The sequence below is a fragment of the Silurus aristotelis genome (assembly GCF_946808225.1).
Source record: "Silurus aristotelis genome assembly, chromosome: 16".
Lineage (NCBI taxonomy): Eukaryota > Metazoa > Chordata > Actinopteri > Siluriformes > Siluridae > Silurus > Silurus aristotelis.
Window position 1 is genome coordinate 24,227,669 of NC_139589.1, and position 14,149 is coordinate 24,241,817.

The window sequence follows — 14,149 nt, forward strand, 5'->3', positions numbered from 1 at the left end:
GTTCTGTGTGTGTGTGTGTGTGTGTGTGTGTGTGTGTGTGTGTGTGTGTGTGTGTGTGTGTGTTTGGAATGGAGTGGAGTAGGGGGTTGTTCTGGGCGTTCCCCACCCCTTCAAGCTGTCACTGCTATTCTCAGATAATGATCCTCCCTCTGCACCTGCCACAGGCCTGGTGTCGCCCATCACTTCCTTGTGTGTGTAACTTGGTGTGCTTTATGATCTGGGAGTCATCAGTAAGCCAGACACACACACACACACACACACACACACACACACACACACACACACACACACACACACACACACACACACACACTGAGAAAAATAAGGCAGATGGCAGGAGGTCCCCTATGGTGGCCTCTCCAATCTTCATTGATGCATACACCAGTGATGGTTCATAAACATGGTGCAGAATTCGATGGTCTATGAAGGTTGTATCTATAAAGACTGACATTTGACACAATACGGTTATAATCCAACAAAACACACTATGTGAGTAATAATGCAGGTGTTACAGGATGTTGGTGGACGATGTAGAAGTGAAGAACAGTCCGAGGTGAAGCATTATAATAGTGTAAGGCCTCACACCAAGCCGTGGATTATTACCTTATGTCATTGTCCCTTCCCAGCATTGAGGAGTTCAGACTGTTATTGATGTTTGCAGAGCGAAACTGACTGAATGGTTCAAAATATCGCTTCATTTTCCCTATTTTATACACGAATCGTCACAATTCTGCTGCTCCTGTTCTCACCATATAAGTTCCACCACATGCAGAACCCCACTGGAGATCAGTGAGGTCATTAGGACCTCACTCTGGATGGAACTGGACCTGGATGTTACTATGGTTACAGGTGTTTATAAGCAGTACATTCATTGAGAACGACGAATCACCTGACATACGCAAACTACCTGTGTGTCTGACACCTTCCGCCCAATCAGAATCGAGTATTCGACTGTCCGTTGTCTATTGTTGTTATTAACGGTCGATGGATTTTACCAATACGGATTTTACGATAGCTCGGATCAGAATTGCTGACAAGCGATTAATCAACTGATAATTATTCAAATGGATGCTGGATAAAACAAACAAGCAAACCGAACACTCCATGTAAAATAGTACTGCACTTTATTACAAACATAAAAAAAAAAATAAAAAAAAATAACAACCCAGTACTAAATCATTAAAATATGCTAAAGGAAATAAACATGAATATATAAATTAATACATATAATTATATTATTATGAATTATAAATAATTGATATAAATAGCGCTCGCCGTGCAGCGCGCAGTCTCGCGTGTAAAAACAAACTGAATGTAGCATGAGTGGTTGGCCTCTAGAGGCCGCTCTCGGACCGGAAGCCAGATAAACTACCGGTATTGATTTTTGCTGATAGCCAATAGTTCCAGCAATTAAATATCGGTGCCAGAAATCTAGTTTATATCAAAGAAATTCGTTCCTCGCCAAGCCGTGAGGTCTTGTCACATGTTAAACCGTGTGAGACGTCCCGGGCCTCGAGTCAAGGTCATTTTCTGTTTTGATCTGTGAAGTGTTAAAGATGAGGAAAATGGAGCTGCTACTCCTGTATAAGGGATAACCATTAATCAAAGTGTCGTTTCAATAACAGAGACGAATTTCTCAATGTTGCTGGAGTGAAATCCATTTTGCAAAAATTCGCTTATTTTCTCTTCGGATATTTTGTATCGATTTGAGACCTACGAGGAACAACTAAAAAAACATTAGAGCTTTCTGTGGTTTTTTTTTTCTAAAGAATGCAATAATCCGAGACGCAGTTTAGTCCAATCTTTCATTCTAAAAAAAATAAATAAATAAATAAAAACCTGCTTATTTATCTTTGTTCATGCGCTTTCTTATCTCGCTCCGTCCGGCTGTTCCCTCTGGATTTTATCTGTCTGACCCTCACCTCTTCACACTCCTTCATCCCCGCTCTGTTTATTCTGCTCTGAGAATCAGAAGGCAGAACGGAGGTGAGGTTATTCAGTTTTTTCAGTGATTGACAGGATGTTCAAATGAATTAAAGTGATAGTTTAGCGAGAAAAAAACAACAGTGTGTGCAATGTTTCCCTAATAATGTGGTTAAGGTTGATATGTGCTTCTTTTTGAACATATCAGTCTATATGTAGTCTCTATTTACTGCTTTTTCTGGGAGATGTTCCATAGTGTCCTTGTGGAGATTTTGTGGAGATTCATTCAGCTACAAGGATGTTAGTAAAGTCAGGTAGTGATGTAGGTGAGAAGGTGAGGAGGTCTGGGGTGCAGTCAGCGTTTACATTCATCCCGAAGATGTTCAATAGGTTTGGAGCTCTAATGCAGGAGATCTTCCACTCCTAATGGGTGTCTCAAATTTTTTTTTATCAAATGGTCAGAGATGGCAGCCATTATTAGAACGGTGAAGATTTATTTCAATTCAATTTCATTTTTCATTTTCAAAGCACCTTTACAGAGATAAGAAGGTTAGAAGGTTGTATAAAAGAATGTATATGTTTATGTAGAAGTTAATAATAAGTTTATCCCTATCGTGTGAGCCAGTGGCAGGAAAAATCCCTGAGATGGTATGAAGAAGAAACCTTGAGAAGAACCAGACTCAAAAGGGAACCTCTTTACTGATGATCGCTATCTGAGGTCCTGAGCACATTGTAGCAGACTGTTGATATTAATTCCAGTCCAAATCCATTTTCAAAGTTCTTGAGTTAATCAGGAACTTCATGGATCTTTAGGCTGTTGATGTGGAACCATCCTCACATCCTGGTCTCCAGTTGAAGAGAACCCTAACCAGAGGCAGAGCTTCAGGACCAATCTGGCAGATCTGAAGAGTAGAAAAGGACAGGAAGTTGAGTCAGTGAACATGATGGATAATTGACTCTCGATAATCTGGAGTTTTAAAATTTCCCTTTTTTTCCATCCACCAATATTTTAATCTTCGTTCTGTCACTTAAGGCTACACGTCACACTTAAAGTAAAAAGAATGGAGCTAGACAAGCTTTCATGAAAAAGATACAAAGTAAAATGGCAACAAAGACGTTTTTTTGTACGGAGATCGTTATCATTTCCCCCCCGTTGCCCCTCGTTTCGTGCCGCATTACCCCACTTCTTTTCCCGCCACCCTCATTTGCATATTAGTGTAATTACACACTGTGTGGTGAGATGTTCCGTAAAAAATGAGGAGATCAGTGGGGTTTCTGACCAAACTCGAGTGATGAAGTCGATCAGATGCAATTATATTCACATCTCAGATTTGTTCTTAAAACCAGGAGGCTGGTCATGTGACAGGAAGGAGATTAGCATAAATTATATGTAATTAACATATCTGGCTAATAAATATGCAAATATGCAAAAATCCATTCCCTTAATAAACATGTTCTCGGCAGAACAGATTTTCTGTGAGGAACCTTTCAAAATCCATTCAGGAAGCGCTGGAGATACGCTGCACTCTTCCAGTTTGGAGGCGGAGCTAATTGGGAACATTTCCGGGCCAGAAAAATGAAAAATGACAGTAATAAAATCATGACATTATTTACACGAAATCTTGCAAAACTGTTCGTGCAAAAAACAGTTTATAAACAGTACGTATATTTAAAATGATTAACGTTAGAAACGTGTCAAAACGTGACAAACTGCACATTGATTAATGACAGAAATTAAAATGTGGACTCATCAAAATATTTTTTAAGCCGTGTTTTTGCCAATTTACGTAACTTTTTTAATTTTTAGAATCTTATTAGTGATGCTTTCGCGTATCCGGATCCTGAAACGTTGCATCCAGCGAATGTCAATTCCTGACTGGAGATTTCTTCTGCTGTAGAACGTTCTCAGCGCCGCCCCTCCCCCACCCAAGTCTCAGTCATGTCTCAGTAATGCTATTATATTAGACAGCGAGGGCACGTGCTGAAAGCTAATGTTCTGCTGCAGCAGGAAACCGTGTGTATTCAGTGTCAGAGTCTGAACACACTTCAGTACGACAGCGATAACACAACTTCTTAACGTTTCCTCTGAGAAACACGACGTGCCTCAGCACCTCTTTGGAAGACGTCTGCGGAAAGTCACGTCGTATGGAAACATGAAACGTGAATCTGTAGATGTGGGATTGTGATACTTTTCCAAGGTACTAGAGAGAAGCACAGTATTTACACACACACACACACACACACACACACACACACACACCAGGGGGTAACTTTGGCAGGATGGGGGAGGGGGGGATATCAATCCATCCACTCATCCACTTCCTTCTCTTTTATCTTTGTCCTTATTTGAGTCCTTTGACTTCGACTTCCTGTCGTCCCCATCATCTCCTCATTTCTCTCTTCTCTGATCAGATTCATCAGATCTCTCCGTGTCACTCCGATCCCTGAGATTGTCCCTGACCTTCTCATGACCTTCTGCCTCAACCTTCCTTTCAAATCAGTTATCTATATCCCTGATTAAAGATGAAAGCAGATGTTTATGGAACAGTTATGGAAGGTCTCCAATGTCAGCAATATTTCAAAGCTGTATGACATCTCGAACGTTTGTGGACACCTGACCATAAGATTAGGTTGTGTTAGTAAAGTCAGGCACTGATGTAGGTGAGATGTGTTGAGGAAGCCTGGGGCGCAGTCAGCGTTCACCTTCATCGTGTTCAATAGTGTCGGAGCTCTAAAGCAGGAGATTTTCACTCCAGCTGATGTAAAGCAGATCTTCATGGAGCTGTCTTTATGTACAGGGGCATCGTCATGCAGGAACGGGGTTTGAGACTCCTAGCACATCTAAGTACAGATGGTCTCCGAGTTCTGATGGTTCAACTTATGATTTTTCGATCTTGCGATGATGAGAGCGCTACATCAAAATTGTACAAATATTACTAATTTCGCACGACAGTAAATGCAGCGTGTCTTCTATTAAAGAGTTTTCAAGTTCAGCAAATGATTGTTCCTCTGCACTTTTATTTGACTCTGGAAAAAGTTCGAAGCAAAATATTACTTTGACGTGTATCAACTTTAGCAACGAACATCGCCCAGGAGCTCTGCTAGCGAACCAGCTCACGTGTTGTACAGAACGTGTCTGTGCTATAATCTTTATTCCCTCTATCTTAATAATACATTTCCACTCGACTGCTGAACTCCTTATCGCACAGCATATTTAATCATCTCTGAGTAATCATGTTCGCGACGAACGCCTCCTCGGGAAGACGAGTACAGCGCGTGCTCTTAGCCGAAGAGAAGGACGATGACGCAGACTTCGGCGACTTCTGCTGGTGCCTGGAAACACTCTGATAAATATTTAATGGCGAACCGTGGGGTGTTTTATAAAGGCGCTGTGTGTTTACCCCATCAGAGCTTAGCCTTCTGTAACAGGAAACGCAATGGGAAAGCAAAGGAAGTCATCGACCTCTTGGTTAGCAAACTGCTATTTTTGGAACCGTCATCATCGCCATCATCGTCATGTTTGTCCAGGGTTGGTGTAGAGTCTGATCATGAGTCTAATCAACGAAAAGTCTTTTATTCCAACAGGATATTAGAAATGAGGAATTCTTTTTTAGCACGCGAATGTTTTGTTCACACCTGCACATGAATGTTTTGGATCACTTTTTATTTGTTCTGTGCACAAATTACAGTTTATAAACCAAAAACAACATTTTTATTCTAATACATTTTATATATATATATATATATTCTAATATTTATTCTAATTTTATACTCAATTTCTTACTACTAACAAAAAGTCACTGATTAGGATTTTGTCTCTTTCAATAATTCCAAAGTGCATTTGTGTTGTTTCTCTTCACTGTAAATTCCTCCAGTGTTCACATCAGAACTACTACCAGAAAAAATATATCAAGACGAGTATTTCCCAACATGCAATCTTTTTTTTTAACAACAATCACCCTGGTACCGAGAGCAAAGTGAACATAGCTGTAATATTTCGGGGTTATAACTATCATCTTTATTTCCCGAAAACATCAAATGAATAGAATAAAAATAAAACTGTATAGAATAGAATATAAATATATTTTTCTGATTTATAATGTTTTGTGTTAATTTTGTAAAATTTATTTTTTTTCCCCAGAATCAAATTTTTTTATAAAAAAAGAAATAAACTAATTTTATCCAGATACATACACAATGATTTATAGGAAATACTGATATTTGCTATTTTGATGTTAAGAATATCTGATCACATATCTGATGCTATTGCACATTTCTGTTACATGCTAACAAATATCACGGGGGTTAATTACGGGGTTATAAGATTCTTTTTTTTACTCCACTGTTAACTCCACATAATTTTTTATCCATTTATATTAACGTTTAATGTTGCAGAAGGACACAGAACTAAGTTTCAGGTTAATTATTTAATTAAGTATAAACACTTTCTATACAAACCAATCAGAATGCTTCAGTTCTGTTTCCTTCTGAATTGCGATGTTTTCCTTCTTCACAATTCGTTCATGTACGACGTGAAGATCCGCCACAACATGAATTCCCTTTTTTGTGTCTTTCAGGTATTTATGAACAGACATTTCTTATACAACTGCAGTGCACCAATCCTGGATGTGAAGATTGCCTTTTGTCAGGTGTGTGTTCCATACAGGTAAAAATAAAAGGTAGAGTATTCATTCACTTCCATTCTCCTGCTTCATTTTGTGTGTGTCGCTGTCTGAAGTAGTCATGTGTGTAACTGTTGGTCAGGACTGCCAGGGTTAAACTTTTATTACATTTATTACATATTCTCTTTACATATCATCTATCTTTATTATTAAAATACAAAAATTTAATAAATCCTCCCACAGAACTACATTCTGTATTGACTCACAAGGCCCACTTACACAAATATCAACATCTGTACAGTTCCCACAGCAAAACAAATGGTTCTGTGTGCTGTAGATGCTAAATTTGTGCTCACACTTTTCCTTTGTTTGTTATTGCCCATAAATAATAATAAAAAAATGCTAGGATTTAATTTCTATCAAGATTACCGCAGACTTCTGTTTTTCCAACGTAGCTCAAATTAACGGTTCATTTATATAATAATTTATATAAAAACTACCAACCTGGCATTACTGTTCAAGTACACAACACAATATACTTTCTTTTCGGCTTCTCCGGTTAGGGGTCGCCACAGCGGATCCTCCGCACGTTTGATTTGGCACATGTTTTACGCTGGATGCCCTTCCTAACGCAACCCTCCCCAATTTATCCGGGCTTGGGACCGGCACTAAGAGTGGCTGGGGATGGTTCCCTGACCGGGAATCGAACCCGGGTCGCAGCGGTGGGAGCGCTGCATCTTAACCACTAGACCACCAGGGGACCAATATACAATTGTTAGAAATTATTATTGTGCAACTGAGCATTGCTTGTGAAACTTGCTGCATATATTTACACATGCAGAGTGCAGGACGTTTATTGGTGCCTAGAATAGTTTTTCATTAAAAATATATTTAGTTGAAATCAGGGGTAGAAATTATTGAAATTTTGAAGCAATATTTTTACATTTCTGCTCAAGCGTTCTGCTTAGCGGCTTACTGAAATTAAACAATTAAATACAAAGGTGCATTTTTTATTTAATTTTATGCATTTTTGTAATTGATCTTTGTTATTTGCAGGATCGTAATAAAACTATTTTCTACATGGATTTTTCTTTTCATTAGACTAATTCAAGTAATTCCAGCTATAGAAGCTGATGAAGTGATGAATGCTGACTATATAAAATTCTAAATTCTTTACTATATAAATGGAAACACAATGCAATAGTTAAGCTTTTTTTGTTTGTTTGTTTGAAATAACATTTCTCCCTAGATCAGAGATTCCCAAACATCTTCCAATGAAGGGTCAGAAGTCAAGCTTGATGGAGGGCGATGGGCCAAAAATAAATATTTCATTATAGCAAAAATTATATTGAAATGAAAGTTGCCAATTTTTAAATAAATATATATATAAATAAATAAATAGTAAACATGACTTTGTAACCTGCATAACTAATGCAGTTTTTTTTTTTCAAAGTTCTAGTTCGGTGAAACTTATAGTACAAAGAGAAACGATCCAATTTTTTGCTCAATAGATTTAATTACGATTCATTTCACAGCAGTGACTGTGATTCAGTGACCACTAATAACAGACATAAAGCTGGAACTTATTATCCAAAAGTTCCTTCAAATGGCATTTTCTCTTAGGCATGGCATTTGGCATCTTTGAATGTTTGTAGGACTAGATTATCACAGCAAGGTCACAGCAAGGTCAAAAGATTTCCTTTTGGGTTTTGTTTTTGGTGTCCTGTATTGCTTGTAATCCTTTATTGAAAAACGGACGCATAAGTTGCATGTTGGAAAGCACTTTAACTCGTTAAAACCCCAGTATACACACAGGTAATGAATGTTATTCTTAAACGTTTTGACCTGCATTCTAATCTAATCAGTGCCCTGTGCTTGAATAAGAGAGAGCATACGTGTCTGCTAATCAGGGAGAAATTAGTGCAGCCACCAAATTAGCGTAGGAGTACCAGGATGAAGTCGTTCTCTCTCCTTCAGCAAGCGTAAAACCTCAAACACTTTATTGTAAAACCATAGAGACATTAAATCCTTCTTTTCTACGCCATTTGATCGTCGCATTTGTCCCAAATCAATCGCACGAGAAAGAAAGAAATCAAGATATTAAAACGTCCTGTTTGCAAGTCAGCAAATTTAAAGAATCCAGTGTGATTCAGTGTGTGTATGTGTGTGTGTGTGTGTGTGTTGTTGTGAGGCTGTGGAAGCTCGATGGCCTGCGCCAAAGTCCACATCAACACCCACGCATGTTTATCTATATTTCATGCTCGCCAGTTTATATTTAGTCTCCGTCCTCCAGCTGACCTGATGCTCGCTCTCGGTTTTAGTTCGTTTGGGTTTTCAGTTGCGATGTTTCCAGCGAACAAGGAAATAAACAGGGTTAAATTATTCGCTGTTTTCCTTCTTTTTGCTGTGTGTTTGCTGAGTCTTTGTCTTCCTGAGTCGCCTCATTTATCTGTCCATCACTCATACCGAATACTCGTATAGAGAAACAACCACACAACAAATGATTTAAATTGTACAGCAACATCCCAGGAACATCAGGTACGAGAAATATCCCTGATATCTCTTAGGATGCGTGTGAAAGCTGGACCCCACAGAACCCCTTTAGAACATTAGGGTCCTTGAATTATTGGTTTCTGGACACAGGGAACATACGACATTGGGACGTTTGTCTGAGAACATCAGGACTAACTATTTGACTATTAGGACTATTTGAGTAATAATGACAACGATATGGTCAAAAGTCACCTGACCTTTCCTACCATATGTGGTTCTTCTCCAAACTGTTTCCACAATGTTGGAGGCACACAATTGCATATGACGTCTTTGTATGCGGAATAATAAAAACTTGAACTTGGAGAGACAAACCTGTTCCAGCACGGCGATGCACAAAGCCAGCTCCATGAAGATCTGCTTTACATGCTTTGGAGAGGAAGATCTTGCATGTCCTGCTGTACAGCTCTGAGCTTAACTCTACTGAACACCTTTGGAATGAATGTGAACTCTGACTGCACCCCAGTCTTTTGGCAACTTTTGGCAATAAAGTGTTTCTACCCTAAATAATTGCTGTGTAATTTTTGACGAACGTGTCTTTTTTTCTTCACAGGGTTTTGGTAAACAAGTTGATGTGTCTTACATCGCCAAGCATTACAACATGAGCAAGAGCAAAGTGGATAACCAGTTCTACAGTGTGGAAGTCGGAGACTCCACCTTCACGGTTCTGAAACGGTACCAGAACCTCAAGCCTATCGGTTCTGGGGCTCAGGGAATAGTGTGGTGAGTACACACAGGTTTCTTTATTTCCTAAGTATACTGAATATGTAAAAAATAAATAGAAATTAATTGTAAATGAATAATGATGTAAAAAAATTACATATTGGGATTATTGGGATCTTGAGAACATTGGACTCTAGAAATATTGGGGTCGGAAAATATATTCCTGGGAATATTGGACACTGAGAAACAGATCTCTGGAAATATTGGACACTGAGAACGCAGGGCTCTGGGAATATTGGACTTTTTGTACAAACATTAGAAGTTAGTCCCTAAAAAACATAGGGCTGAAAAAAAAAACCTCATAATATAGACCATGGAAATACAGTATAAATATCTCAAACATATTCAGTCCAAACCAGAGATAAGGTTCTTGGGTTCTTGGGATGTTTAGATGGTGAGATTATTATATAGGACCATGGCGACTGAGAGCTTTTGTCATCTCCTGGGCATATAATACACTGGGTGAAAATGGCCCTGTGGTTGTAGGCATCTAGGCACTCAACCTTTTGAACACCAGGCTTTTGAAATGTGGGACTCTGGTAACATAGATTCTAAGTAATTTAGAATCTGAAACATCTGACCCTAAGAACAGATGCCTAAAACATAGAATCCTGAGCAGAGTGTGCCTCTCAGAAGATGAAACCCCAAAGTTGTTGAGCCCTGGACATTAAACCATAAGAATATCTTCGGGAAAAAGGATCATAGAAACATAATGCCCTAGAAACGTAGGACAAAAGTTCTTAGGATTATTAGATTCTGAGGACACTGGGTTTCATTAACACAAGACCATGGGATTACAGAACTATAAGACTTAGTGCTCTAAGACCTTAGGGTTCTAGAAACACAGCATGCTTGGAACATCTTGAGAAGATAGGATCTGTAGGAATGTTGGACCATTAGATTAGGAACTCTGGGCACAGAACCACAGATTGTAAAGCAGGACTGTGAGTCTTTGACCTCCTGGGAGCAGGACAGGAAGTTTGATACGTGGGACAAAATTAACATTGGGATGAAACATCTGGAGCACTGGTCCCTAGAAACATGGAAACTATAAGGAAAAAGGACCATAAGATAATGGACCTTGGGCACAAACCTACAGGAAGCTCTTCGGAGAAAGGAAATGTGGTAATATGGGAGTCTGGGTCTTTGGCCACCTGAAAGCATGAGATAATTAATATATGTTCTTGAGATTATTAGATGGTAAGAACATGGGCTGCAAGAGGCTCCAAAAGAAAATTGGAAAATAGGACTGAGAAGTTGAAGACAAGACACAAAACCACAAGAAAGTCCCATGGAACAATCCTAACATGAAACTCTGAGCCTTTGGCCTCCTAAGAACCAGGGAACGCTGGACAATCACCACATAGGTTCTTGTAAACTCTAAGACATAGGACTCTAGACCTTTCAGGTTTTATGGGGACCAAGAACATTAGAAAAATAGGATCTTGAAAGACAAGGTTTTCTGAGCTGTTGTTTAAAAACTGATACCTCAAGGTTGTGTGTTCCAGAGCCATGGAGCAGAAAATCAAAATGCTGCTTTAACACATTCTCTGATTTACTTCAAGGTCATTCCACAATTTAACGACGTTTAAAATAAAACGTCTGCTGATACACACCACACATTTACAGATCCCCCTGCAATGATCTCAGGCACGTTCATTTCCTCACTGACGGATGATGAAGTTACAGTGAAACGATGCACCATATAAGTGCGACGTGATTTTCTTATAAATCGAGCGTTAGCGTTAGCGTGAGCGTTGCTGTGACGGCGCTTGCAGTGTGTTAGCGTCAGCCCAGAGCCGCTGCGTGTTTTTAATAAACGGCGAGACAATCGTTTATCACAAAGAGTTTTAATGTAAAGATATAAAAAGAATCCATTCACATGTCGCCTGACAAATCCACTGTGGCTCCTTTGTTTTGTTTTGTTTTGTTTTTCCCTGTGACGATTAAAGCAACCGAACTTCCGCCCAATGAGTCGTGGGAAATTTGAATGGCTGCTTCTTTGAAGATGTCTGGCACACGGTTGTTGGATACGCCGTCCTCCTTCTTCTTCACTTCGTCCTCCTTCTCTTCCCCCTCCTCCTCTTTATCCTCCTCACCTCCGTCCTGTCACATTGAGTTTTCGCTCTCTCCTTTCCCAGGCATTTTGCTGCTTGTGTAAAACAGTCTGGACAGCTAATGGAGTGGTGTGTGTGTAGATAGATAGATAGATAGATAGATAGATAGATAGATAGATAGATAGATAGATAGATAGATAGATAGATAGATAGATAGATAGATAGATAGATAGATAGATAGATAGATAGATAGATAGATAGATAGATAGATAGATAGATAGATAGATAGATAGATAGATAGATAGATAGATAGATAGATAGATAGATAGATAGATAGATAGACCTAAATATCAAGAATAAAAAGAAAGAGAGAGGGACCTAAATATCAAGAATAAAAAGAAAGAGAGAGGGACAGATAAAGATAAAATGAGACACCGAGGGATGAAAAGAAATAGAAGGGAAATTAAAAAAGAAAGACGGAGGGTCAGACTGAGAAAAAATGAGACCAAGACACAGAGAGAGAGAGAGAGAGAGAGAGAGAGAGAGAGAGAGAGAGAGAGAGAGAGAAGGACAGAGTTAAAAGGAGAGTGACGTATTGATTTTGTACAGAAGCCTGGTGAAATGCTCTCCCGTGATTGGTCGGATCGAGCGTCACATGGTCCTGTCGTCTCTGATTTTTACGTGATGCACACGGTATCACCTCACACAGAAATACACACGTGTGGCATCCATTCGGGCATCTTCTCAAGTCTCCGTGACAAGTCGGTGTGGATGCCAAATGTAAAAAAAAAAATACCCTACGTTCTTTGGAATATTCCTCAGTTTCCATGGACACCAAGTTCATTTCCGTATCGGTCTCCTGTATTAGTACCGGGGATTTGTGTCGAGTTTTTACTTTCATAAATATAAATATATATTTTAATATGGTGCAGATTAGGAAAAAAAGTTTTGTCACTGTAGCTTGCTTGTGTGTGTGTGTGTGTGTGTGTGTGTGTGTGTAGGTGGCCATGTTTCCACACCGTACATACGTGTTTTTCTCTAAATGTGATTGTGAACGTGTAGGTGGGAATGTTTTCAGTGTATTCACGTGTGTGTCTCTAAGTGTGTGTGTGTGTGTGTGTGTGTGTGTGTGTGTGTGTGTCCGTGTGTATACAATACACTCCGGAATTAGCATGTGTGCAGCTTTAGCCATCTGCTGGCAGACATGTCGTGCAGAGCCGTGCTACACCTCCTATACGCGACACCGATTTCGTTTAAGCGCGGAAAAAACAATTATATAAACGTTAATCAAAAATAGAGCTTTAATTAGGATTTATTTCAAATTAAATTGATATAAAGGGTGTGGCTTCAGGGATTAGTGTTTATCCTGGGAGAAGACTGTTAGTGAGACCAGGTTCTGATGTTGAAATCTTAAGGATGTTTTCATTCTGGTTCCACTTCATCTGAAAGGTGTTCAGTGGGGTTGAGGAGGTTCAGGTTCCTCCACTCCAACCTTAACACCAGCACCCACATCTTCATGGAGCTCAGGTCCATGGAGCTCACCGACCTTTCGGAAATCAGTGTGCCAAAAGTCATTATCCTGTGTACACCGGGAGCCATGCAACTGGTGCTGTCCTGAACATGTTATCACATCGTTAATGATGTGAAGGTAAAAGTTACTTTTGGCCACATGTGGGCACAGTGTATAGATGGTGTTCAATTTGTGAAATACCGTTAACTGTAATCGTCTCAGTCTAGCAATTAGTGTTCAACTAAAAGGCCAGAGATTTGAAGAAATTGTGTGAAGGTTTAAGGGAAAAGAGTGTAAGTGTGTCAGTGTGAATTATTATAGAGCACACACACACACACACACACACACACACACACACACACACACACACACACACACACACACACACACTGTATCCCTATGTGGTCATAACACAATCACACAATCTGCTTATTGATCTGCTTTTATTAAATACATATATGTTGCACATTCATACTATTAAATACCAACAGTCACCATCACACACACCAACAGTCACCATCACACACACCAACATTCACCATCGCACACACCAACATTCACCATCGCACACACCAACATTCACCATCGCACACACCAACAGTCACCATCGCACACACCAACATTCACCATCGCACACACCAACATTCACCATCGCACACACCAACATTCACCATCGCACACACCAACATTCACCATCGCACACACCAACATTCACCATCGCACACACCAACATTCACCATCGCACACACCAACATTCACCATCG

At 39.5% G+C, this 14,149-nt stretch overlaps 1 protein-coding gene and 1 long non-coding RNA gene across 36 annotated transcripts in view; one reads left to right on the forward strand and one right to left on the reverse strand.

The window, feature by feature from the left end:
- The window catches only part of mapk10 (mitogen-activated protein kinase 10), a 44,098-nt gene that overhangs the window by 10,226 nt on the left and 19,723 nt on the right, over positions 1 to 14,149 (forward strand). For 13 of the 35 annotated variants that reach the window (XR_014537102.1, XR_014537103.1, XM_083563551.1 and 10 more), the window contains exons 2-3: positions 6,501 to 6,572; positions 9,649 to 9,818. Coding sequence is in view for 33 of the 35 variants with exons in the window: in XM_083563551.1 (XP_083419677.1) it covers positions 6,501 to 6,572; positions 9,649 to 9,818 (242 nt within the window). In the remaining 2 variants the exon portion in view is untranslated. Of the gene's footprint in view, positions 1 to 6,500; positions 6,603 to 9,648; positions 9,819 to 14,149 lie in introns of all 35 variants that reach the window. The other 22 variants (XM_083563533.1, XM_083563532.1, XM_083563531.1 and 19 more) reach the window with 2 other exon arrangements.
- On the reverse strand, positions 6,735 to 9,911 carry LOC310738521. The gene is made up of 2 exons (XR_014537105.1): positions 7,316 to 9,911; positions 6,735 to 7,083 (listed from the first exon to the last, which is right to left on the reverse strand). It is a non-coding gene; the product is annotated as an uncharacterized lncRNA (long non-coding RNA).